Source organism: Thalassophryne amazonica, chromosome 9 (genome assembly GCF_902500255.1).
Source record: "Thalassophryne amazonica chromosome 9, fThaAma1.1, whole genome shotgun sequence".
In the NCBI taxonomy this organism is placed as follows: Eukaryota; Metazoa; Chordata; class Actinopteri; order Batrachoidiformes; family Batrachoididae; genus Thalassophryne; species Thalassophryne amazonica.
Window position 1 is genome coordinate 73,818,402 of NC_047111.1, and position 26,751 is coordinate 73,845,152.

At 39.8% G+C, this 26,751-nt stretch overlaps 1 protein-coding gene and 1 long non-coding RNA gene across 2 annotated transcripts; one reads left to right on the forward strand and one right to left on the reverse strand.

The window, feature by feature from the left end:
- Nucleotides 1-22,778, forward strand: LOC117517374. The gene is made up of 3 exons (XR_004562714.1): nt 1-11; nt 10,949-10,959; nt 22,617-22,778. It is a non-coding gene; the product is annotated as an uncharacterized LOC117517374 (long non-coding RNA).
- Nucleotides 8,889-26,751, reverse strand: slc25a1a (solute carrier family 25 member 1a). The gene is made up of 9 exons (XM_034178370.1): nt 26,461-26,751; nt 20,336-20,443; nt 16,393-16,492; nt 10,297-10,435; nt 10,119-10,203; nt 9,858-9,962; nt 9,621-9,736; nt 9,469-9,542; nt 8,889-9,365 (listed from the first exon to the last, which is right to left on the reverse strand). Exons 1-9 carry the CDS (start codon nt 26,693-26,695, stop codon nt 9,251-9,253), a joined length of 1,077 nt encoding a protein of 358 aa, XP_034034261.1. The 5' UTR covers nt 26,696-26,751; the 3' UTR covers nt 8,889-9,250.

The following is a 26,751-nucleotide window of genomic DNA, read 5'->3' on the forward strand; positions in this document are numbered from 1 at the left end:
ATTTCATGTTTGTCAACACAGATGTCACTGGTTTAATTCTTGTAACCTTATGCATTACCACATATAAACGAAAGCTATTTTTTCATGTCCACCAAACTTATCGGGCACCGTTTTGAGTAGATTACTTTTTGAAATAATTGTTTAAAATGACTCATCTAAACTTCACTCGTACAATTTTACAAATTGAAATTGAGTTGTTTTTTTTTTCTTAAGTGTTTTCCTGGTTGAAAATGTGTTAAACTTTTGAAGTTAAAATAACCCAATAACCTTGTGGTTTATATCTTATTGTTATTCGCCTTGTCCTATCAGTCACCACCACAGAAGCCCATCACTCCTTCAGAGTTGTCACAGGTGTCTTCAGACAGATTCATCACGCCATATCACAGTTTGTATTTCTTTGACTGATATAAATGAAGTCCAAGACACATCCAGTGATTTAGAAATGTTCCTGTAATCATCCCGTGATTTCTAGAAAGAAAGCTGACTGTAAACATAATCATTTAATCCTTATCGTGAGAACGGCTAGTTTGTCCAGCTACTTATGACCTCTGAAAATAGAGCAGTTGTATAAAAGGGATAGAATTCCTACCTAGTTAATGCAGTTATTCCCCCAACAAACAAACTAAAAAATAATTGAGGGGAATGCAGGGATGGCACAATACCAATTTTCCACATCCAATTAGACAAAAGTACTGTAACCTTCGACATCTGCCAATAGTAATTCCAATCAGATATTTTCTGTGCCTTAAAAAAAAAACAAAAAAAAAACTAATCTGTTAATAAATAATATTAATGGGGAGCTACTTTGCATGCTAACAAGACAGCCGCTCAAAATGTGACATTCTACAGCCAAAAAGAAAACAGTCCACCCTTAGATGTACAATAGAAGACTGATCGGATTTTGATTGCCCCCTCTTATCCAGTCCAGTAATTTTGGCCAATAGCGAACAGACATTGATCCAAAATACCAGATCAGTGCACCCTAGTATATTGGAAACAATTTTAAAAGCACGCATCCCAAACAGTTTGGTCAATTTCAGTCAAATGTCACGCAATGATAGCACAGCATATCAAGATATAAGTGAAGGAAAATAATTCTGGATGAGCATCCTGTTTATGTTTAATTGATGGATCATACTGTACAAGATTGACTTTTAGTGCAACGCCTGCTCACCCGTTTCATGGATTTCAGTGAAACTTAATACAGTGGTAGCACACCATGTGAAGATTTACATGAATGAAAACATTTCTGGTCCAGAATCTTGCAATGGGAGATCAGGTACATTTGTTTTTTTTGTCATATGTCAATAACATGGACAGTGGTTAGCAGATTTGTTCATTCAGGTGTTTCATTACAAAAGATTTATGGAGCTGGAAAGTATTCAGTGCTTCACTGTTTCCACATTTTATGTTACAGCCTTATTCCAAATGGCGTAAATTAATTTTTTCCCCTCAAAATTGTACTCGTAATACCCCATAATGACAACATGACAAAAGGGCTTTTTATTATTCGCATATATATATATATATATATATATATATATATATATATATATATATATATATATATATATATATATAAAAACTTAATCATGTACATAAGTATTCACAGCCTTTGCTCAATACTTTGTTGATGCACCTTTGGCAGCAGTTACAACCTCAAGACTTCCTGAATATGATGCTACAAGCTTAGTGCACTTGGGCAGTTTTGCCCATTCCTCTTTGCAGCAACTCTCAAGCTCCATCAGGTTGGATGGTGAGTGTTGATGCACAGCCATTTTCAGATCTCTCCAGAGATGTCCAATCGGATTCAGGTCTTGGGCTCTGGCTGGGTCACTCAAAGACATTCACAGAGTTGTCCTGAAGCCATTCCTTTGATATCTTGGCTGTGTGCTTAGGGTCATTGTCCTGCTGAAAGATGAACGGTCGCTCCAGTCTGAGGTCAAGAGTGCAAGTTTCTGGAGCAGGTTTTCATCCAGGGTGTCTCTTTCCCTCAATCCTGACTAGTCTCCCAGTTCCTGCCACTGAAAAACATCCCCACACCATGATGCTGCCACCACGCTTCACTGTAGGGATGGTGCCTGGTTTCCTCCAAACATGACACCTGGCATTCACACCTTCTTCTTCTTTGTCTTTCGGCTGTTCCCGTTAGGGGTTGCCACAGCAGATCAATCGTTTCCGTCTCACCCTGTCCTCTGTATCTTCCTCTGTCACACCAACCACCTGCATGTCCTCTCTCAGCACATCCATGAACCTCCTCTTTGGCCTCCCTCTTCTCCTCCTACCTGGTGGCTCCATCCTCAGCATCCTTCTCCCTATATACCCTGGGTCCCTCCTCTGCACATGTCCAAACCATCTCAATCTCGCTTCTCTGACTTTGTCTCCAAACCGTCCCACCTGAGCTGTCCCTCTGATATGGTCATTCCTAATCTTGTCTCATCAGACCATAGAATTTTATTTCTCATTGTGATTCCCCCCCCCCCCCCACATTGTCCTTATGGGGTGTTTGTAGATGTTTAAGGACAAAAATTAATTTCATCCATTTTGGAATAAGGATGTAATGTAAAAATGGAAAAAGTGAAGCACTGCGAAGACTTTCTGGATGAACTGTATAACACATGCATGCAACTGCTATGGCACACTTTTTTTTATTAAGTGGTTCAAGATGTTTCACAAGAAAATTCACAAAAAATCTTGTGAATTTTCTAGTAGAACTTACATTTTCAACAACAGTATTTTAAAGATGTGACCTTTCAAAAAGCAAACAATACTTAATATTTTTGCTGGACCATGAATTTTTTTTAAAGCATTTCTGTGGTCGGCATGATTGACAAAATCAAGAGACAGTGTGCATTATTTGCATGAAGAAGAGAAAAGTTGAGTTGGCAGGATACTGTTTTCATTGCTGCAACTAAAAAAAACAAAAAAAAACTTAAGAATTAAATGCACTGACTGACTAAAAGGTTTGTGTTTTCTCATGACAAAAACATTACGAGTTACTGCTGAGTTTGTGTATCCTCCCAGCTCGATGTGTGGACAACCACAGAATTGCCCTTGAGTTTGTTTTGGCAAAGGTCAAGATCATTGGGGTAAAATGTCAAAATTTTGACTTTCATGTTGACACCTAAAAAAAAGTTACACAGGTGACTTCTGGAATTGCACAGCAAGGTCAAATTTGCCAAAGTTCAATCATGTCTACCTGTCAGTTTGTTGACCTTCTCCTCCCAGGTTCTGTTGTTGATTTCTCTAAAACGTAGCAGGTCAGTGAAGGTTAACCCCAACGTTGCCCTTAAAAACTTCATTTCAGCAAAGGTCAAGGAGTTTGAGATTCAACAGAATTTCAACCAAATGTGGCACACAGGTGGCTTCCAGAATTGTCCCTGGGAGGTCAACCAGAAATCAATCATTTTGGTCACAAATCTCACATTACTGTAGCCCATACCATCTTCATGTCCAAGGGCAGTATTACCTAATTAGTTCAATTTTCTGACTAGTTACTGTGTGACTAGTCATCTTTCTTGAATCCTTTGGGTACCACTGGAATGACTTTGTATCAAACGTTATTGTATTTTTCAGACTAAGCCACACCAACTGACTCATGTATTAAAAAAACACACCAGGAAGAGGAGAAAGAAAAGTCGCAAGTTGCCCTTGTCTATAAGTTCCTTTAAAAAAAAAAAAGTGCTACCAACAATGCAACAAGAAGCAAAAGGGATTTAATCAGCACATTGTTTATCACGCAAACACCACATTAGAGAGCAGAAGTTAATGAGCTAATTGTCATTGTATGAGGCACAAAACAAGTAAACTGGTTCTTATCATTACTGTCTTGTCACTCATTACTTGTCAAAAAACAAACAAACTATAGTTTCCTATTATCCTACATTTACTCCAAGCTCTATATTTCATATTATGCTCCATGCTTTAGTGGTGTTGCGTTTTGAAATCGGTCTCATGTTGTGTGACATTCCAGCAGCTGAATGCTGTCCTGTCCGCTCCGTATGGATCAAATTTCAGAGCTCCGCTGACATCAAATGAGTTTTAGCAAGAAAATCCATTCCGGCCTTCAACAACTCAGATTTATAAAGGAAAACAAAAACATTTTCCACAGAGGTTGATACCATAACTACTAGGAATAATTTAGAAACTAATGGTGTAGTCTTTCCCCTTACAATAAGTGTTCCTTTCCCTGTGCCTTCTAATGCACACTCTTCCCTTCCTCTTGGTTCCTACATTAAACTCAAAACCTGTGGTTTTGAGTGGAGATTGTGTGGTGGTGGGGGGCCTTGTTTTTTTATTTATTTTTCCATTCAATTATATTAAAAACTGAAGTTTAATAAATAAATTATATATATATATATATATATATACACACTATACATATTGTGTATAAAAGTTAAAATGTTTTTTTTTTTAACTTCTGTATGTCATATGTTTTAGAGTTCAGTATTTTAAGGTTCTCTGCTATTTTAGCCTGACCCCCACTTAGTCAAAAAGAATTTGAAGGTCCTGCTTGTCTACCTAAATAACTGCTGTTTTGGCAGAAAGTCAGTAGAGCACCATCCAAGCGTTCTCTGGTGAGATCTGTTGCTAAAAGCATCCAGTTGTCTCACTAGTGTGGTCTTGCAACCATACAGTAAACAATGAAGCACAAAGAGTCTAGACACATGCATCTTTGTTGCTGTAATCACAATGCCATGACAAGAGAAACTATATCAACAAAGCTCCTCCAAGATGTTTTGAGTAAATATTATTTCTTGTAATTAGTTGCATAGAATTCAGTCTCCTGAACAGAAACCTAAATTCCTCACATCATTCCTTCTGATACGTGAGTAAATGTAGTCAACATTTGTGTTATATGACACCTTAAAAGATGTGCTGCTCTCATATGATGTCTCAGCTGTCAGTCACCCAGCCAGCTGTGCTTGTTCTCTTCCTTACGCTTTTTGAAATTTCTTCTGTAAATAGTGATCCCCACAAAACCTCTGTGTGTTGACTGAGGTTGACAAAAACAACAAAGCAGATGTCCTCTAAGACCATACAGTAGTGTTCAGAATAATAGTGCTATGTGACTAAAAAGATTAATCCAGGTTTTGAGTATATTTCTTATTGTTACATGGGAAACAAGGTACCAGTAGATTCAGTAGATTCTCACAAATCCAACAAGACCAAGCATTCATAATATGCACACTCTTAAGGCTATGAAATTGGGCTATTAGTAAAAAAAAAAGTAGAAAAGGGGGTGTTCACAATAATAGTGTGGCATTCAGTCAGTGAGTTTGTCAATTTTGTGGAACAAACGGGTGTGAATCAGGTGTCCCCTATTTAAGGATGAAGCCAGCACCTGTTGAACATGCTTTTCTCTTTGAAAGCCTGAGGAAAATGGGACGTTCAAGACATTGTTCAGAAGAACAGCGTAGTTTGATTAAAAAGCTGATTGGAGAGGGGAAAACTTATACACACGTGCAAAAAATTATAGGCTGTTCATCTACAATGATCTCCAATGCTTTAAAATGGACAAAAAACCAGAGACGCGTTGAAGAAAATGGATAGAATAACCAGAATGGCAAAGGCTCACCCATTGATCAGCTCCAGGATGATCAAAGACAGTCTGGAGTTACCTGTAAGTGCTGTGACAGAAGATGCCTGTGTGAAGCTAATTTATTTGCAAGAATCCCCCGCAAAGTCCCTCTGTTAAATAAAAGACATGTGCAGAAGAGGTTACAATTTGCCAAAGAACACATCAACTGGCCTAAAGAGAAACAGGAATATTTTGTGGACTGATGAGAGTAAAATAGTTCTTTTTGGGTCCAAGGGCCGCAGACAAATTTGTGAGACGACCTCCAAACTCTGAATTCAAGCCACAGTTCACAGTGAAGACAGTGAAGCATGGTGGTGCAAGCATCATGATATGGGCATGTTTCTCCTACTATGGTGTTGGGCCTATATATCGCATACCAGGTATCATGGATCAGTTTGGATATGTCAAAATACTTGAAGAGGTCATGCCCTTGAAATGAGTGTTTCAACAAGACAATGACCCCAAGCACACTAGTAAACCAGCAAAATCTTGGTTCCAAACCAACAAAATTAATGTTTTGGAGTGGCCTGCCCAATCCCCGGACCTAAATCCAATTGAGAACTTGTGGGGTGACATCAAAAAAGCTGTTTCTGAAGCAAAACCAAGAAATGTGAATGAATTGTGGAATGTTGTTAAAGAATCTTGGAGTGGAATAACAGCTGAAAGGTGCCACAAGTTGGTTGACCCCATGCCTTGGAGATGTGAAGAAATTATGAAAAACTGTGGTTATACAACTAAATACTAGTTTATTGATTCACAGGATTGCTAAAAAAGCAGTTTGAACATAATAGTTTTGAGTTTGTAGCATCAACAGCAGATGCTACTATTATTGTGAACATCACCTTTTCTATTTTTTTTTTTTTTTTTTTACTAATAGCCCAATTTCATAGCCTTAAGAGTGTGTATATCATGAATGCTTGGTCTTGTTGGATTTGTGAGAATCTACTGGTACCTTGTTTCCCATGTAACAATAAGAAATATACTCAAAACCTGGATTAATCTTTTTAGTCACATAGCACTACTATTATTCTGAACACTACTGTATGTCCTGAGGAACTCAAGTAGCATTTGGAACTGATGTCTCACTTCTGCATCTTTCCTCATCTTTGTGATCCATTTTTCATTTTGCTGATGGTATGTTATTACCTCAAACAAAGTGCAGAGAGAACTGTATTTAAAGTTCATTAACACGACACAGGGCAGCACAGTGGATTAGTGGTTAAGGGGTTAATATTGGATGGATACAGTGTTTGTACCTGTGTTCAAAAATTAAATTATAGTAGCTTTAATCTGTGAGCAGCAGAGAGCTGCGTCAGGCACTTTAGACAGAATAAATGTACGTAATCTTTCTTTTTTTCATTAAACATTTATGAATCGGGGTTAGCACTGTTGCCTCACAGCATAAGGTCATGGGATGGATTCCCACCTGTGGCCTTTCTGTGTGGAGTTTGCATGTTCTCCTTGTGTTTGCGTGGGTTCTCTCTGGGTGCTCCAGCTTCCTCCCACATCCAAAGACATGCAGGTTAGATGGACTGGAAACTTTAAATTATCCACAGGTGTGTGTGCGAGTGTGAACTTGTTTGCTTGTCTTTATGTGGTCATTTGGAACCATTTCCCCTTTTTGCATCTCTTCTAATGAGTGGCAACACGGGACCATCTAAACACCTCTCAAACGACCTGAAAACAAAGATTGTCAACATCATGGTTTAGAGGAAGGACACAAAAAGCTAACTGAGAGATTTCAGCTGTCAGGATTGTCAGGATTGATATAGTGAGGAAATGGAAGACCGCAGGCACAGTACTAGTTAAGGCCCAAAGTGGCAGGCCAAGAAAAATCTCGTAAGTTGAAGCGAAGGATGGTGAGAACAGTCACAGTCAACCCACAGACCTGCTCCAAAGACTTACAACATGATCTTTCTGAAGATAGTTTCTCTGTGCATCGTTCAACAATACAGCGCACTTTGCACAAAGAGATGCTGTAATGCAGAGGAAGCCTTTTCTGCATATACGCCACAAACTGAGTCACTTGAGGTATGCTAAAGCACATTTGGACAAGCCAGCTTCATTTTGGAATAAAGCTCTGTGGCCTGATTAAACTAAAATGGAGTTATCTGGACAAAACAAGGAGCAGTATGCATGGTTGAAAAAGAACACAGCATTAAAAAAAAAAACACAAAACACTTGTTACCTACAGTAAAATGTGAAGGTGGTTCCATCATGCTGTGGGGCTCTGTGACCAGTGCAGGTACTGGGAATCTTGTTAAAGTTGAGGGTCACATGGATTCCAGTCAATATTAGCAGATTCTTGAGAACAATGTTCATGAATCAGTGACAAAGTTCAAGTTGCACCGGGGCTGGATCTTTCAGCAAGACAACGGCCCTAAACACTGCTCAAAATTTACTAAAGCATTCTTGCAGAAGAACAAGTACAATGTTCTGGAATGGCCATCTCAGTCCCCAGACCTGAATATTATTGAAAATCTGTGGTGCGATTTTAAGCTGGCTGTCCATGCTTGGAAACCAACAAACCTGAGATGTTTTGTAAAGAAGAATGGTCCAGAATACCTGCAACCAGAATCCAGACTCTCACTGGAAGCTATAGGAAGCGTTTAGAGGTGGTAATTTCTGCAAGAGGAGGATCTACTAAATATTGATGTATTTTTTTTTTTCTGTTGGGGTGCCCAAATTCATGCACCTGCCTAATTTTGTTTAAAGAATTATTGCACACTTTCTGTAAATCCTATAAACTTCATTTCACTTCTCAAATATCACTGTGTTTGTCTGCTATATGATCTATTTAACTGAAATTGCTGATCCAAACAATGAATGATTTATAAAGGAAAATCATGGAAATCATCAAGGGTGCCCAAACTTTTACATACAACTGTATGTGGCCCTGTGACAGACTGGCGTCCTGTCCAGGGTGTACCCCGCTTCACACCCTATGACTGCTGGAATATGCTCCAGCCCCCTGCAACCCAATCTTGGATAAGCGGTTGAAGATGAGTCTATGTGTGTAACATGACAGTGAGGGAACACTGCAAATATTTTAGTGTGATGATATCACAATAAAGTGGTTACAACACCTGAATGTGTGATGAAGTACTTTACAGATATCTTAATGTCCAGTTTTAGCACTACAACAAGCTTCTGTGTCTCTAAACTACACCTTCATTGCTAGTTTAGTAAGTACTCAGTGAATCAGAAGACACATTTGTGGTTACAGTACAAAGTGTTCACGCAAATGTTTAAGTGTGAGCACTAAAGCGACCTATGTGGAACTTGTATTTTAAAACATTTCATTTTGCTGATATATTCATGTTTATTCTTCTAAAAAAAAAGGTAACATAGCTCACAAAGTCCAGAGTCATACTGAGTCTACAGCTTTGGCCAGTCAACACATAGTCTCCAAGCTACGCATCAAATACATCATAAATTAAAAAAAATTCAACCTTTCACTTTGTCCATTGAAAAAAGAACAATAAGTCAAAACTGAATTGTGTGGCAGACCAATCCATTGTTCATACAGACCTCATCAGTGCACCAGAATAAAAGGTCAGGCTGCACAAAGGTCCTACAATTCTGGGTCATGTGGCGTGCTACAACCAAGTTCAGGAGCAAGAGGCACTCGTTTGTGCTTTCCTCTGGACCTGTCGCTGTTGGGCTGGCCTACTGTGTCTTCCACACATCGTTGAGCAGTTTGACTACCTCTTCATAGATGACGAAGACTACGGCCACATCCAAGCACACGCGGCCAAGTCTTGGAACTGTCCCTTTATAAAACCTACAGGCAGAGCAAGATCGGATGTAAATGGATTGGATTCTGTACAGCAGTGCAATTGACAGAGTGGAGACATGTACGGAAGAGGAGGATCAGGGCCACTCACGCCTGTGGACCTTCATTCTTCAAGATCTGGAAAGCACAGTCAACTGTGTTTTTGTACCGGTGGGCTTCTAAACCCTACAAAACACAGTGCATTAGGAAAGAGCAAAGTTGACAAAAGTTTTAAAGAAAAAAGTTTTAGTGTGCATTTTCTACCTGCATCCTGGTCTTCACCACATCCAGAGGCGTGTTCCCAAAAACACTGGCTGCTCCCGCTGTTGCTCCAAATATAGCTGTGACAATGGGGTGCACTTCACATCGAGGGTCATCACCTTAGAAAAACCAAAGGCAAAAGTTTTTTTATTTAGTGTTAAAAGTGCAGCACAATTAAGAAAAATGGGTAGAATGTGCATCCTATTTGACTCTTGTTTTAAGGCAGATAGGCTTCCTCACCTTTGTACCAGTTGCGTAGCGCGTTCATCACATAGAATCGAATGGCCTGATTGCTTCCTTGTTTGAGCACAGTTGCTGTCAGACCCTGATAGGTGCCCCTCACACCTAATGATACACAGTACACTTCATTATCAAGAAAGCACCACATATATACTGTTAAGTCCAAACAGTTTACGTAAACTGAACCTTTGTCCTTTGCATGAAAAACAGTCTATTCTGCCGAAAGAAAAAGCACCCCTTGGGTCTGTCCTGCTCGTTTACCCTGTTCTCGGATGATCTCACTGACTCCATGAAAGAAGCCTCTGTAGCGTGGCCTGAGAGAACACTGATCATGGATCAGCTTCACCTGACGGATGATGTGGAGAGGTGAGTCATTTCATTTACATCACTTTTGGCAGATATGAAATGAATCTGCGATATGGCCTTCAGCTGTACCAACCTTGAGTGTTTCCATGGGGCAGACAATGAGGATGGCCTCTGCTACCCCTGCCCCTAAACCACACAGGAGGCTCTGTGTGTTGTCTAGGCGACCATTGGAGTCCCGCATGGGGTTGCTGAGCATCTCAAATGTGCCAAACCTGTGAAGAAGACAATCTTACTGTAATCTGAACAACATTTGTTTGTTCCTCCATTGCTCCAACGTCCTGTGGTGGATTTCCACTAAACTTGATATTGTACCATACATATTTTGTTTTGGCAAAAGGTCATTGGGGTCAAAGGTCAACATTTTCATTTTCACTCAAACTTGCCACACACGTACATGGATTCTGCAATTGGCAAGATGAGGTTAAATCTACGAAAGGGCAATGACTGGAGTCAAGGTCATTGGATCAAAGATCAAAATTTAATGTTTTGACACTGATCTTCACCAAAATGAGTGCACATATGGAAGTAGCTTCTGGAATTGCCCAGGTAAGGTCTAATGTCCCAAAGGTTAATCATTGGTGCCAAGTTAATTGAGGGTCAAAGGTCACAATTTAAATGGATATTGTCCTGCTGCTCCTAGGTTCTTTTGCTGATTTCTGCAAAATGTGGTAGGTCAACAAAGGCTGATCCTGAAACTGTCTTTAAGAGGTGAGGTGATAGTTAAGTGGTTAAAGCAGTGGGCTGATGACTAAAGAATCTCAGTTCATAATCCCCGTCAAACTGTAAAAATCAGTAATGGCTCTTGAGCAAGGTCCTTAATCCCCAGTTGAGCCCCTTGTGTAGCAGCACCCTGGCGTTGGTGTATGACTACAAGTCATTAACTTAAAAAGCTTCAAGTATGAAATGCACTCCATTTACTAATTTGGTCAAAGAATCTCCAAGGCACTCTTTTAAAACCTTAACTTTATACTTGCATTATGGTCATGCAAGACCTTTAAAACAAGCTCCAATTAAATTTCAGTTAGTTTTGTGTACCGTTGGTGTGAGATGTTCTTAGCTTTACAGTATTTAGTCTATATTTAGTTACCTTTATATTCCATTTTCGATTCAGTTAGCTTTACATGCGGTTTACTTTTTATTTAGCTTTGTATTCAATTACAGTAAAACTCACCGAAACAGTCATCGTATAAACTGGATATTCACACTCACGGGACAAAAGCAAGAGTCCCAATGCTTTTGTGTGGTTTTCCATGTAATAAACACTGTATATACCAGATTTTGTATAATGGATTTTTGCTCACATCGGACAAAACGTCCTGTCCAATTGCAATGTATTTCCATTAAAAACCCCTCATGTACCGGACAGAGCAGTCTAGACGTGTCCAGTAACAGAGGTACAAAATGAGGTTCAGCATTGACGCTCACCGATTTGAGGAAAGTGGGTACTGTAGTTCCTTGATTAAAAGCCTGGGTGTTTATTTTTTTTTTTTCAAACTGTGCTCAGAACTGGTGCCTAAATGAGGCAGGTGATTATTAGCAAAATGCTCCTTTCTGCCTGCACTGTAATATGGTGTTAAATTTCATCCATATCACTGGGTGTGGTAAACTAAAGACAACCTCTTTAGATCAGAGCCCTCTGCGTGGGTGCGAACTTAAATGACAGAGACAACAAGGACTGGGATTTGTCACTTTCCAGTTTCACTCCTTCCTCTCCCATCAAATTTTAAAAGTTTTTGCAGTGCGCATGCTGATGACATTTTGATCATGGATGAAATACGTTTGGCAGAAAAGTCTGCAAATATGACCAAGTTTACAACATGGAGTCTAAAAACTACAAAGACACTCAAATGACCTGCAATTCATGGAGTGAAACTGTATGTACCATAATGTTGGTTTGTAGGTTGATCAATCAATCAATCAATCAATTTTTTTATATAGCGCCAAATCACAACAAACAGTTGCCCCAAGGCGCTTTATATTGTAAGGCAAGGCCATACAATAATTATGTAAAACCCCAACGGTCAAAACGACCCCCTGTGAGCAAGCACTTGGCTACAGTGGGAAGGAAAAACTCCCTTTTAACAGGAAGAAACCTCCAGCAGAACCAGGCTCAGGGAGGGGCAGTCTTCTGCTGGGACTGGTTGGGGCTGAGGGAGAGAACCAGGAAAAAGACATGCTGTGGAGGGGAGCAGAGATCGATCACTAATGATTAAATGCAGAGTGGTGCATACAGAGCAAAAAGAGAAAGAAACAGTGCATCATGGGAACCCCCCAGCAGTCTACGTCTATAGCAGCATAACTAAGGGATGGTTCAGGGTCACCTGATCCAGCCCTAACTATAAGCTTTAGCAAAAAGGAAAGTTTTAAGCCTAATCTTAAAAGTAGAGAGGGTGTCTGTCTCCCTGATCTGAATTGGGAGCTGGTTCCACAGGAGAGGAGCCTGAAAGCTGAAGGCTCTGAATCCCATTCTACTCTTACAAACCCTAGGAACTACAAGTAAGCCTGCAGTCTGAGAGCGAAGCGCTCTATTGGGGTGATATGGTACTACGAGGTCCCTAAGATAAGATGGGACCTGATTATTCAAACCTTATAAGTAAGAAGAAGAATTTTAAATTCTATTCTAGAATTAACAGGAAGCCAATGAAGAGAGGCCAATATGGGTGAGATATGCTCTCTCCTTCCAGTCCCCGTCAGTACTCTAGCTGCAGCATTTTGAATTAACTGAAGGCTTTTTAGGGAACTTTTAGGACAACCTGATAATAATGAATTACAATAGTCCAGCCTAGAGGAAATAAATGCATGAATTAGTTTTTCAGCATCACTCTGAGACAAGACCTTTCTAATTTTAGAGATATTGCGTAAATGCAAAAAAGCAGTCCTACATATTTGTTTAATATGCGCTTTGAATGACATATCCTGATCAAAAATGACTCCAAGATTTCTCACAGTATTACTAGAGGTCAGGGTAATGCCATCCAGAGTAAGGATCTGGTTAGACACCATGTTCTAAGATTTGTGGGGCCAAGTACAATAACTTCAGTTTTATCTGAGTTTAAAAGCAGGAAATTAGAGGTCATCCATGTCTTTATGTCTGTAAGACAATCCTGCAGTTTAGCTAATTGGTGTGTGTCGTCTGGCTTCATGGATAGATAAAGCTGGGTATCATCTGCGTAACAATGAAAATTTAAGCAATACCGTCTAATAATACTGCCTAAGGGAAGCATATATAAAGTGAATAAAATTGGTCCTAGCACAGAACCTTGTGGAACTCCATAATTAACTTTAGTCTGTGAAGAAGATTCCCCATTTACATGAACAAATTGTAATCTATTAGACAAATATGATTCAAACCACCGCAGCGCAGTGCCTTTAATACCTATGGCATGCTCTAATCTCTGTAATAAAATTTTATGGTCAACAGTATCAAAAGCAGCACTGAGGTCTAACAGAACAAGCACAGAGATGAGTCCACTGTCCGAGGCCATAAGAAGATCATTTGTAACCTTCACTAATGCTGTTTCTCTGTACTATGATGAATTCTAAAACCTGACTGAAACTCTTCAAATAGACCATTCCTCTGCAGATGATCAGTTAGCTGTTTTACAACTACCCTTTCAAGAATTTTTGAGAGAAAAGGAAGGTTGGAGATTGGCCTATAATTAGCTAAGATAGCTGGGTCAAGTGATGGCTTTTTAAGTAATGGTTTAATTTACTTGCCACCTTAAAAGCCTGTGGTACATAGCCAACTAACAAAGATAGATTGATCATATTTAAGATCGAAGCATTAAATAATGGTAGGGCTTCCTTGAGCAGCCTGGTAGGAATGGGGTCTAATAAACATGTTGATGGTTTGGATGAAGTAACTAATGAAAATAACTCAGACAGAACAATCGGAGAGAAAGAGTCTAACCAAATACCGGCATCACTGAAAGCAGCCAAAGATAACGATACGTCTTTGGGATGGTTATGAGTAATTTTTTCTCTAATAGTTAAAATTTTGTTAGCAAAGAAAGTCATGAAGTCATTACTAGTTAAAGTTAATGGAATACTCAGCTCAATAGAGCTCTGACTCTTTGTCAGCCTGGCTACAGTGCTGAAAAGAAACCTGGGGTTGTTCTTATTTTCTTCAATTAGTGATGAGTAGAAAGATGTCCTAGCTTTATGGAGGGCTTTTTTATAGAGCAACAGACTCTTTTTCCAGGCTAAGTGAAGATCTTCTAAATTAGTGAGACGCCATTTCCTCTCCAACTTACGGGTTATCTGCTTTAAGCTACGAGTTTGTGAGTTATACCACGGAGTCAGACACTTCTGAATTAAAGCTCTCTTTTTCAGAGGAGCTACAGCATCCAAAGTTGTCTTCAATGAGGATGTAAAACTATTGACGAGATACTCTATCTCCCTTACAGAGTTTAGGTAGCTACTCTGCACTGTGTTGTTATATGGCATTAGAGAACATAAAGAAGGAATCATATCCTTAAACCTAGTTACAGAGCGCTTTCTGAAAGACTTCTAGTGTAATGAAACTTATTCCCTACTGCTGGGTAGTCCATCAGAGTAAATGTAAATGTTATTAAGAAATGATCAGACAGAAGGGAGTTTTCAGGGAATACTGTTAAGTCTTCTATTTCCATACCATAAGTCAGAACAAGATCTAAGATATGATTAAAGTGGTGGGTGGACTCATTTACTTTTTGAGCAAAGCCAATAGAGTCTATAAATAGATTAAATGCAGTGTTGAGGCTGTCATTCTCAGCATCTGTGTGGATGTTAAAATCGCCCACTATAATTATCTTATCTGAGCTAAGCACTAAGTCAGACAAAAGGTCTGAAAATTCACAGAGAAACTCACAGTAACGACCAGGTGGACGATAGATAATAACAAATAAAACTGGTTTTTGGGACTTCCAATTTGGATGGACAAGACTAAGAGACAAGCTTTCAAATGAATTAAAGCTCTGTCTGGGTTTTTGATTAATTAATAAGCTGGAATGGAAGATTGCTGCTAATCCTCCGCCCCGGCCCGTGCTACGAGCATTCTGACAGTTAGTGTGACTCGGGGGTGTTGACTCATTTAAACTAACATATTCATCCTGCTGTAACCAGGTTTCTGTTAGGCAGAATAAATCAATATGTTGATGATTATATAAAGAAGTGGAGCTCTTTGAGGGACAAATTAATCCAGAAAAAGCCACTGTTCCTGCAGTAAATTACAATAAGATGCCCAGCAATGTGATGGAAAACTTTAAAAGGGTCATGTGCATGTCGACGTCATTGCATGGCCATGGAGTTGTAAAAGTATAAATCGTGCTTTAGGATTTTAAGGTGCCACTCCACATTGGAGTTAGAAAAGAGTGACTCGACCAGATGTAATCTTTTTAATGCACGTAATGTCCGGCGCTTATTTAAGACAGGTATTTTTTTTTTCCAGATAAAGTTTTGACCCGGTCATTAAATGAGACCCTATTCAAGGTCAGGCGTTTAATCAAGGAAATACATAAGAATAATTGGTGCTGGGGATTCCCCGTAGATTGTTCTGCACCTCCTGACTGTAACTACAGTAATCCGTTGCATACATAACGGATTTCGATTATAATGGGCAAAATTTGCTGGTCCATCTGAATCCATTATATGTGAGTTTTGCTCTAGTTGTGTTTAAATTAAATTAGCTTTCAGTTAGCTTGACATTTTGTTAGCTTTACAATTAGCTTCACAATCTATTATCTTTACTTTCAATTGGCTTAATATTATGTTGCCTTTTATTTCGCTTTATATTCAATTAGTTTTAGAGTTTGTTTGCTTTGTCAGATAGTTTTCAGATAGCTTTACATTGTTAGCTTTTCATTCAGTTATATCTGATTTACCTTTGATTTAACTTTATATTAAGTATTTTAAATTCAGTTTACATTAAATTAGCTTTCAGATAGCTTTTTATTGCCTTAGCTTTACACAACTTTATATTCAGCTGTTTTGAGATGCAGTTTACTTTTCATTCAGCTTTATTTTCAGCTGACTTTATATTCAGTGTATGTTCCCAGATCTGAGACCTGAAGTATATCTACAGAAAACACAAATGTCAACCACTGCAAAGGTTTTACTCAGACCAGCTTCAGCTTGACATCATGACTCATTTTCTCATTCAGAAATAATGGTATGGCTGTAAAATAATCACCTGACTGCAGATTTTGGTATAGATCCATACAGCAGAGAGCTGAGACCTCGATACAACCCTCGCAGCCCGTGATCCTGCACGGTCAACTTCACACAGTCACCTGAACACACACAGGATGCAGAGATATTACAGACAGTAGTTTCTAGGAGTGTCACGGTACACAGAGGTCACCGTTCTTTACACACCTCGGTTTAGTACGAGTTCTGTTATTGAAAATTCTTGAAATCTTTGTTGAAATACACCTTTATTCATGTGAATGAAATGTTGTGGTGCTTGAAATGGGTTTACCAATGTAAATAAATGTAAAATAAAATCAGTCACGATTTCCAGATAAATGACTGTCCAAAAATATCAGCCACTGGATCAGACATTTCATGCCATTTGATATTATGCTTAGTCAAAAACAGTGTGTTTAAAATGTTAAAACACACATTAACCCCTTAACACCCATCGTCGCATATATGCTACAATCTCTGACTCAAATATGCAACTTACCAAATTGACCTGTATGCCCATTGTCGCAAATTTGCAACATACCATCATTATTATTCTAACATTATAACATAGTCATTACCAGAATACCCAATATTACTATCTAGTTCTTGTGCAAAAGTGAAATTAATAATCTCAACATTATTTACCATCTACTTAAAGGCAAAAACACACACAAAACATTTTTTTATATACAGCTATATAAATTCGGGCGTTAAGGGGTTAAAATTGGATGGATACAGTGTTTGTACCTGTGTTCAAAAATTAAATTATAGTAGCTTTAATCTGTGAGCAGCAGAGAGCTGCGTCAGGTACTTTAGACAGAATAAATGTAATCTTTCTTTTTTTCATTAAACATTTATGAATCGGGGTTAGCACTGTTGCCTCACAGCATAAGGTCATGGGATGGATTCCCACCTGTGGCCTTTCTGTGTGGTATTTGCATGTTCTCCCTGTGTTTGTGTGGGTTCTCTCCGGGTGATCTGGCTTCCTCCCACATCCAAAGACATGCAGGTTAGATGGATTGGAAACTTAAAATTTCCCTAGGTGTGCGTGCTAGTGTAAATGTGTTTGTCTGTCTATATGTGGACCTGCAAGAGTCTGGCATCCTGCCCAGGGTGTACCCCACCTCACGCCCCATGACCCCTGAGGTAGGCTCCAGCCCCCGTAACCCTTAATTGGAGTATAAAATGTCAACTTTTGTCATATGCTGATGGCGTTGCAGTAGACTCTCCTCATACGGGAACAGTGATCAATACTCTTCATCTTTTATTTCATATTTCAGACGAAAAGGATAATCGGGATACAGTCTAAGGACAAGATGTATACTGTGTATTCTACATACAGGTCTATGCACTGAACCACTGTATGTTTACCATTTTTTTTCCCAATACAAATACATGTATTGTAACACCCCTAGTAGTTTCTTTTCTTTGCAAAAAATAAGGAAATACACCAAAGCAGGTCAAGAAGGAATTGTGCTGTAAAATCAAAAGCATTTATCTCACACACAGATAAAAAGCAACAACTTAAGAAAAAAAATGAAATGTTGAAATGAAACACACACAGGAAAATTATATATGCCAATAATTAGGAATTAAAATAAAACAACCTGCATTTAATAAAACATATAATGCAAAATACAACCATGAAGAAACAAATTATTGAAGTGAAAATCTATTTATAAATTAGGCCATTGAAACCACAAGGTGATCATTTAATTAAAATATTGTGGGCTGTAATATTGAGTGCTTTAAAGAAATGGAGAAATATGCCTAACCCATGCTCCTTATTGTTCATTATAAAATACGTCATGCCAAAGAGTTGGAACGGTCATACTCAGTCAGCAGTATTGGCAACCCTGAATGTTAAAATCAGATTTTAAAATCTTGTGGCAATGCTAGCCACAAAACTGGATAGATTACGTATTGACTGTGTTTTTTAGGCCGACGAGGCTCGTACTACTTCACCACGTGACCGGACAGTACTGCCATTTACTCAACCATAGGCACAACGGACTCGCAGCATCACTTACTGAAACACTATGTAGCACACTTCCACACTTTAAAGCAACAATCTTTTATTTACATGCCATCAACAAGCTTGCCTGAAGAATCAGCATGAAATAATCACAAATAACATAATAAATGACTTATTCACAATTACAGTGTATCTGGAAAGTATTCAAAGCGTTTCTTTCTCCACATTTTGCTATGTTACAGCCTTGTAACATAGCAAAAATGTGGAGTAAATGGAGTAAATTCATATTTTCCCCTCAAGATTCTACTCACAGAACCCCATAATGACAACATGAAAAAATCTTTTTCATTTTTTTGCAAATTTATTAAAAATAATACAAAGCTAGAGACATTCATCACAAAATGCCCCTTGCACAGTATTATTTTCCATGCAAAGTGCAGTAATACGTACTTGTATGGGGTGGGTATTTGGTTGAAGCCTCATGTGTTTGATGTAAACTGGGATATACAATAAAAAAATTGGAGATTGGCATAATATTTATTAGAGGATGTGACAAACAGTGACCATAAAAAGTCGGTCACGGTCGCCAGCCTTCAAAACAAATGCCTCAGGTTTTCTTGAATATGATACAACAAGTCTGGTGCACCTATCTTTGGGCAGTTTTTTCCCATTCCTCTTTGCAGCACCTCTCAAGCTTCATCAGGTTGGATGGGGAGTGTCTGTGCATAGCTATATTCAGATCTCTCCAGAGATGTTCAGTCAGATTCAAGTCTGGTCTCTGGCTGGGCCACTCAAGGACATTCCCAGAGTTGTCCTGAAGCCACTCCTTTGATATTTTGGCAGTGTGCTTACATGACATCTGGCATTCATGCCAAAGCATTCAATCTTTGTCTCATCAGACCAGAGAATTTTGTTTCTCATAGTCTGAGCGTCCTTCAGGTGCCTTTTGACAAAACTCCAGGTGGGCTGCCATATGCCTTTTGCTAAGGAGTGGCTTCCATCTGGCCACTCTACCATACAGGCCTGATTGGTGGATTGCTGCAGAGATGGTTTTCCTTCTGAAAGGTTCCCCTTCCACAGAGGAATGATGACGCTCTTACAGAGTGACCATAGGGTTCTTGGTCAGCTCCCTGTCTAAGGCCCTTCTACCCCAATCGCACAGTTTAGACGGGTGGCCAGCTCTAGGAGTCCTGGTGGAACTGAACTTCTTCCATTTTAACATGATGGAGGCCACTGTGCTTGTTGGGACCTTTAAAACAGCTGAAATGTTTCTGTACCCTTCCCAGATTTGTGATGCATAAAACAAGCATGCAGCCAAAGGAATTGTCTGTAGATGATTCCTTATTTAGTTTTTTTTTTTATTTATGTATTATTAGTTTTAATAAATTTGCAAAAATCTAAGAAAAAATAAAAATAAATAAATAAATAAATAAAAGCTTTCTTTGCATTTCCATTATGGGGTATTGTGTGCAGAATTTTGAGGGAAAAATAAATTTCATTAATTTTGGAATAAGGCTGTAACATAAATAACATAACATAAAGGATTGTGAATACTTGCTGGATACACTGTATGTTGCCCTAAGGAGCTTCACAAGAGTTTGGTCTAACTTTACCAACCTTACCAACTAATTTCAACAAATCCATGATGGTATACAGAGGCAAAGCTATACAAAAAAATAAATAAACAAAAATGGTCCAAATACTTATGGATCCAATTGTACATACACATTGTACATTTTCACTCAACATGTACAAATACCATCATTCACACCTCATATATGATACAATATGTGTGTGTGTGTGTGTGAGAGGAAGTATATCTGAATTTGACACAGACTGTATGCATGTAAGACAAAGATTATCCTGTATGTATTTGTAAGTGAGAACATATTATGGGAGTAATATATGTATGCGAACATCTGTGTCATGCATGGCTCCGCATCCAGCAGCCCAACAAATCATCGTGACCTACCGATCCCTCTGTATCTGGGTGGGTTGGCTCTCTCATCCAGCTGTAGTTGGGTCTTGACATACTCTGTCGGGAAGGTGATACAGATTTCTATTCCTCCTGCAATGCCCCCTAAGTAAGAAGGAGAGACGGAGAGATAAACATGCTTTCTGGAACTATATCAGTTTTGTTTGCTTCTACACCTTACATGAGGTAACAGCAGTGTAGAGTTTATTATACATCATATTCATATGCCGGAGATGGAATCTTGAACAGACATTGAACTGAATCTTGAAGGAATTTTGAAATTTATATATATTTATATATATATTTATATAACGGCTGAGTGGATTCTTGTCATTTGATTGGTGCTTTGTATGTCACATGACATGGATTAATTCATCCCATTTGTGTTGCATTGCATTCAGAGTGCGGCTTGGTTCCATTTAGAGTGCAAAAATGGTTCCATATGTTTGGTACCATTGCACTCTCACGTGCATGCATGCACGCACATCCTTGTGCACGTGCACATACTCATGCACAGGCACATGCGCACACATGCTCATGCACGAGTATGTGCACGCACATGCACGCGCACCCACCCACACACACAAAACCAATCCACTGTGCTGCCTGGAGGTTGTTAGCAGGAAGAAAGAACAAAACCTGGACTCATTTCTGACGTGATTTTTTTTTTCTCGCTGCACTGAGGACGTATACAGTCTTATTTTTGTTGTTCACGCATGCACAAGCGCCGACCAGGTTGCGTGTGTGTGCGCGCGCGTGGGGGACACGACTCTCCTGAGACATAATTAGAGCTAACTGACACTGCTAATTCTTGTAAGATACACTCACAAAACAAATCCACTGTGCTGTCTGTTAGCAGGAAGAGAAAGAAAACCTGGACTCACTTCTGACGTAATTTTTTTTTGCTGTACTGAAGAGGTACACAGCTCGACCGAGCTGGTAACGTGTGGGACATCAACATGATGACTTGATTGAGTTAACTGACGCTGCTCCACACACACACAAAATCCACTCCACTGTAAGTCGTCTAGATGCATGAAAAGCTGCTAATATGAAACTCCGATGTGATTTTTGGCTGGACTGAGGAACTACAAAAAGTCTTTTTTTTATGGAAGTCCGAAGTCAGTGCACAGCATCACTGGACTACATGTCACAGTGGAACACCAAAATGTAAGTCCCTTTTCTGTTGTTTATAAATTAATAAAATATCAAATTACAATGATCTATTTTAGCCATTATATAAAACAAATAATGAATGTTTTTACATTCTTTCAATGGTACGAATATTTCATGAGGTGAAAGCTGGAGCAAACCATTCAACTCGGCTTCGCCTCATTGAATTGTTTGTTCCAGCTTTCACCTCATGAAATATTCGTACCATTGAACTCATAAACATTCATTATTTGTATATATATATATATATATATATATGTGTGTGTGTGTGTGTGTGTGTTTGTGTGTGTGTATATATATGCTTATGTTTCCAGTGCCCTTGACTGAAGGAGCAACTGGAGCAGATGTGGAAGATCCAAAGTGGTCCCAGTGGTAATAGGAGCACTAGGAGCAGTAACCTCCAAATTGGAAGAGTGGCTCCAGCAGATTCCAGGCACAACATCAGAGGTCTCTGTCCAGACTCATTCATCTTCAAATCACTTATCCGGGATCGGGTCACAGGGGCAACAGCTCCAGTCGGGGACCCCAAAACTTCCCTTTCCTGGGCCACATTAACCACCAGACTAGGGGATCGCGAGGCATTCCCAGGCCAGTGTGGAGATATAATCTCTCCACCTCGTCCTGGGTCTTCCCCGGGGTCTCCTACCAGCTGAAGTGCATGGAACATATCCATACAAAGGTGCCGAGGAGGCATCCTTACCAAATGCCCAAACCACCTCAGCTGGCTTCTTTCAATGCAAAGGAGCAGTGGCTCTACTCCGAGCTCCTAATGAATGACTAAGCTTCTCACCTTATGTCTAAGGGAGACACCAGCCACCCTCCTGAGAAAACCAATTTCAGCTGCTTGTACCCATGATCTAGTTCTTTCAGTCATGACCCAACCCTCATAACCATGGTTGAGAGTAGGAAGGAAGACTGACCAGTAGATTGACAGCCGCATCTTTTGGCTCAACTTCAAATGCAATACCGTTGCTGCTGGTGATTCTCTGGCCAATCTCACACTCCGTTGTCCCCTCAATCATGAACAAGACCCCAAGGTAGTTGAACTCCTTCACTTAAGGCAAGACCTCATTCCCTACAGGCAATCCATCGATTTCCTGCTGAGAACCATGGCCTCAGATTTAGAGGTGCTGATACTCATCCCAGCCGCTCCACACTTAGCTGTGAACCAACCCCATGAGTGCTGGAGGTTACATGCCGATGAAGCCAACAGGACCACATCATCTGCAAAAAGCAGTGATGAGACTCTGAGCTCACCAAACTGAAGACCCTCCTTTCCCTGAATATGCCTCGATATCCTGTCCATGAATATCACAAACAGAATTGGTGACAAGGCACAGCCCTGGCGCAGGCCAACCTCACCAGAAAGGAGTCTGACTTACTGCAGACAAACCAAACACAGCTCTTACTTTGCGATTACAGAGATTGGATCACCCTGAGAAGGGACCCCCTCACTCTATACTCCCGCAGCATCTCCCGGGGTACTTGATCATACGCCTTCTCTAAATCCACAAAACACATGTAGACTGGATGGGCGTACTCCCAGGCCCCCTCCAAGATCCCTGTGAGAATAAAGAGCTGATCAGGATGGAACCCGCATTACCAGTGAGGCTGATAGTGTGATGCACCTGTAGTTGGCACACACTCTCTGGTCCCCTTTTTTAAATATGGGGACCATCACCCCAGTTTGCCACTGTCCAGATCTCTACGCACTGTTGAAGAAATGGTCTCATTCAAGACAGCCCCTCCACACATTTCTGGAGGAATTTTATACAGTAGTGTTCAGAATAATAGTAGTGCTATGTGACTAAAAAGATGAATCCAGGTTTTGAGTATATTTCTTATTGTTACATGGGAAACAAGGTACCAGTAGATTCAGTAGATTCTCACAAATCCAACAAGACCAAGCATTCATGATATGCACACTCTGAAGGCTATGAAATTGGGCTATTAGTAAAAAAAAAGTAGAAAAGGGGGTGTTCACAATAACAGTATTGTGGCATTCAGTCAGTGAGTTCGTCAATTTTGTGGAACAAACAGGTGTGACTCAGGTGTCCCCTATGTAAAGATGAAGCTAGTACCTGTTGAACATGCTTTTCTCTTTCCAATGCTTTAAAATGGACAAAGAAAACCAGAGACGCGTGGAAGAAAACAGAAAACAACCATCAAAATGGATAGAAGAATAACCAGAATGGCAAAGGCTCACCCAGTGATCGGCTCCAGGATGATCAAAGACAGTCTGGAGTTACCTGTAAGTGCTGTGACAGTTAGAAGACGCCTGTGTGAAGCTAATTTATTTGCAAGAATCCCCCGCAAAGTCCCTCTGTTAAATAAAAGACATGTGCAGAAGAGGTTACAATTTGCCAAAGAACACATCAACTGGCCTAAAGAGAAATGGAGGAATATTTTGTGGACTGATGAGAGTAAAATTGTTCTTTTTGGGTCCAAGGGCCACAGACAGTTTGTGAGACGACTCCCAAACTCTGAATTCAAGCCACAGTTCACAGTGAAGACAGTGAAGCATGGTGGTGCAAGCATCATGATATGGGTATGTTTCTCCTACTATGGTGTTGGGCCTATATATCGCATACCAGGTATCATGGATCAGTTTGGATATGTCACAATACTTGAAGAGGTCATGTTGCCTTATGCTGAAGAGGACATGCCCTTGAAATGGGTGTTTCAACAAGACAATGACCCCAAGCACACTAGTATACGAGCAAAATCTTGGTTCCAAACCAACAAAATTAATGCCTCACAGATGTAAAGAAATCATGAAAAACTGTGGTTATACAACTAAATACTAGTTTAGTGATTCACAGGATTGTTAAAAAATGAGTTTGTACATAATAGTTTGAGTTTGTAGCGTCAACAGCAGATGCTACTATTATTGTGAACACCCCCTTTTCTCCTTTTTTTTACTAATAGCCGAATTTCATAACCTTAAGAGTGTGCATATCATGAATGCTTGGTCTTGTTGGATTTGTGAGACTCTACTGAATCTAATGGTACCTTATTTCCCATGTAACAATAAGAAATATACTCAAAACCTGGATTAATCTTTTTAGTCACATAGCACTACTATTATTCTGAACACTACTGTATAAGTATTTATTATAAACACAACAAGAGATGATGTAACAATGATTGCAGTGTGTCTGTTAATTAGGATTTCTAAATGTGACATAAACCTTATGATGAAATCATTTTTTTACCCGAGGCCATCAAATATGGCCATCGGGTATTGCGAGGACTCAGTCCGTGCATCTGTCTGTCCGTCAGGCTGTCTGTCTGTGCTCAGCATAAGTCCAGTCCTAAATACTGCCAGAGTCTTCAAATTCACAGGGAACATTGTTGGGACACAGACGTTGGACAAGTTCAAAGGCATCTGGCTAATGGTCCGGTCACACGGCGATCGCTGAACTAATGAAAAAAAAGTCACAAAACCACAAATCGTCAAGAAAAAGTGGACGAATGAGCCAGCACTTCTCCCATCACCGAAAAGCCAGGCGAGTGCAGAGCGCATAAAAGACCGAAACGAAACCAACAAAAGAAAAACAAAGCGAACGGTGACCTTGACACTTTGCAGCTGTGAGAGCTAGTTGTCTTGACAACAGGTTTGTCAACGTGTGCATGCACATGCACGTTGCAGCCAGAGACGGGTGCAGCGTGCATAAATAGTTAAAGTACGTAGTTGATCAAATGCTCTTTCTGCTATTGTTTCTGTATGAAAACATTGCTTTTCGTCCCACACATGGACGAGTCACTTTCAGCTCGTCAGATCTTTAGTTATTGATCAATTCAGATCTTGTCAGTGTTCGTGCAAGACATTGGACTTGGGAGAATGGACGAAGTTGGACAACAATCAAAAGGAACACTGACAGTATGGGAACTACGCAAATGATGAGGAACCGTCAAGACAGAAAGCAATACGGATTTGTTCACATTTTTCAACAGTTTGAAAATTCTGACGAAGCGGCAGCTACAGAAACGAAGCTGGACGACGGTTAAACGATGTCTCCGAAAGTCAACATCAGTCCAGATTTCTTGTTTTGTTTTGGCTTTGGGGTCCTTTGTTAATGCCATGTGATCGGGGCTTAACCTTGACCTATTTTAAGAGGTTAAAAAGTCACATTCTGTTTCATTCTGTTAAAGGTTTGTTTGTTTTTTTGAGTGATGGGGTGACAGCCAGTCAGAATAGAGTGGCACCGTGACGTGAGTAGCAGGTCTCTAAAACTGCTTAATTTATGTGTTTAGATAACATGTTTCTCATATATTTTATAAAAGCTAGCGTGAAATAAACCACTTCTAAAACTGAAAACACTGTTTTGTAACCTGATAACACCTCTGGAGTGATTTACAAGACATATCGCAGACGTCAGCGTGCACACTACCTTCCCCTACTCAAAGTTAACGTCCACTCTTGTCGAAAGCTCATAAACGTAAATATTGTTTATGACTGATTGATAAGAGGGCTTACTGAACATGTACAAACTGTAGTGAAGACAATATATCTTAATAATTAATGTAAATAACTTTGCACAATTCCGGAAATCTTGCTCAGTAGCAAAATTCAGATATGCTCCTATTTTGGAATATTTCCAATTCACATATTGCGCAGAACGGCTGTATTTTAACCTAAATCCAAATGGACCAAAAGGCTCATTTTGGTCATATTACTGATATAAGATTGTGAATTCTTTTAATTCTTAACAAATTTATATTGCGCAAAAGAAAATCCGTCTATATTAAATGGAATAAAAAAAAACGAAATGCACACCATGATTAAAAAAAATAAAAATAAAATTCCATGACTGGACTTTTGCAGACACGCATAAATGAAAACAAAGGTGAAGATGCACAGTACAAAAATGTCCCAAATCTGCTCTGTTGTTTCACTGCGCTCAAGCGTGACGGGTGAAATGTGCGCGTTTGTGTCGTGGATCAACCTGCTAGGATGGCCTTTCCAGGATGCGTGATTTTCCTCCCTTTGCCTGCAGCAGCAGCCAGTGCTCTCCTCGCCGAGCAGGGCTGCTGCTCGCCCGACGGAGCGCCCCGCCCCGCCTCGGCCCGGCCCCGGGATGGAGGCTGCTGGTCGCGAGTGGATCCGGGGACGCCCCGCCGGACACCGCAGCTCTCACACGGACCGTCACAAACCCAAAACGGCTTCAGCAGCGAGGACATTGTCGGACGTCTGCTCTCACAGTGACACACACACTGTCAACAATAAATGAAAGGAG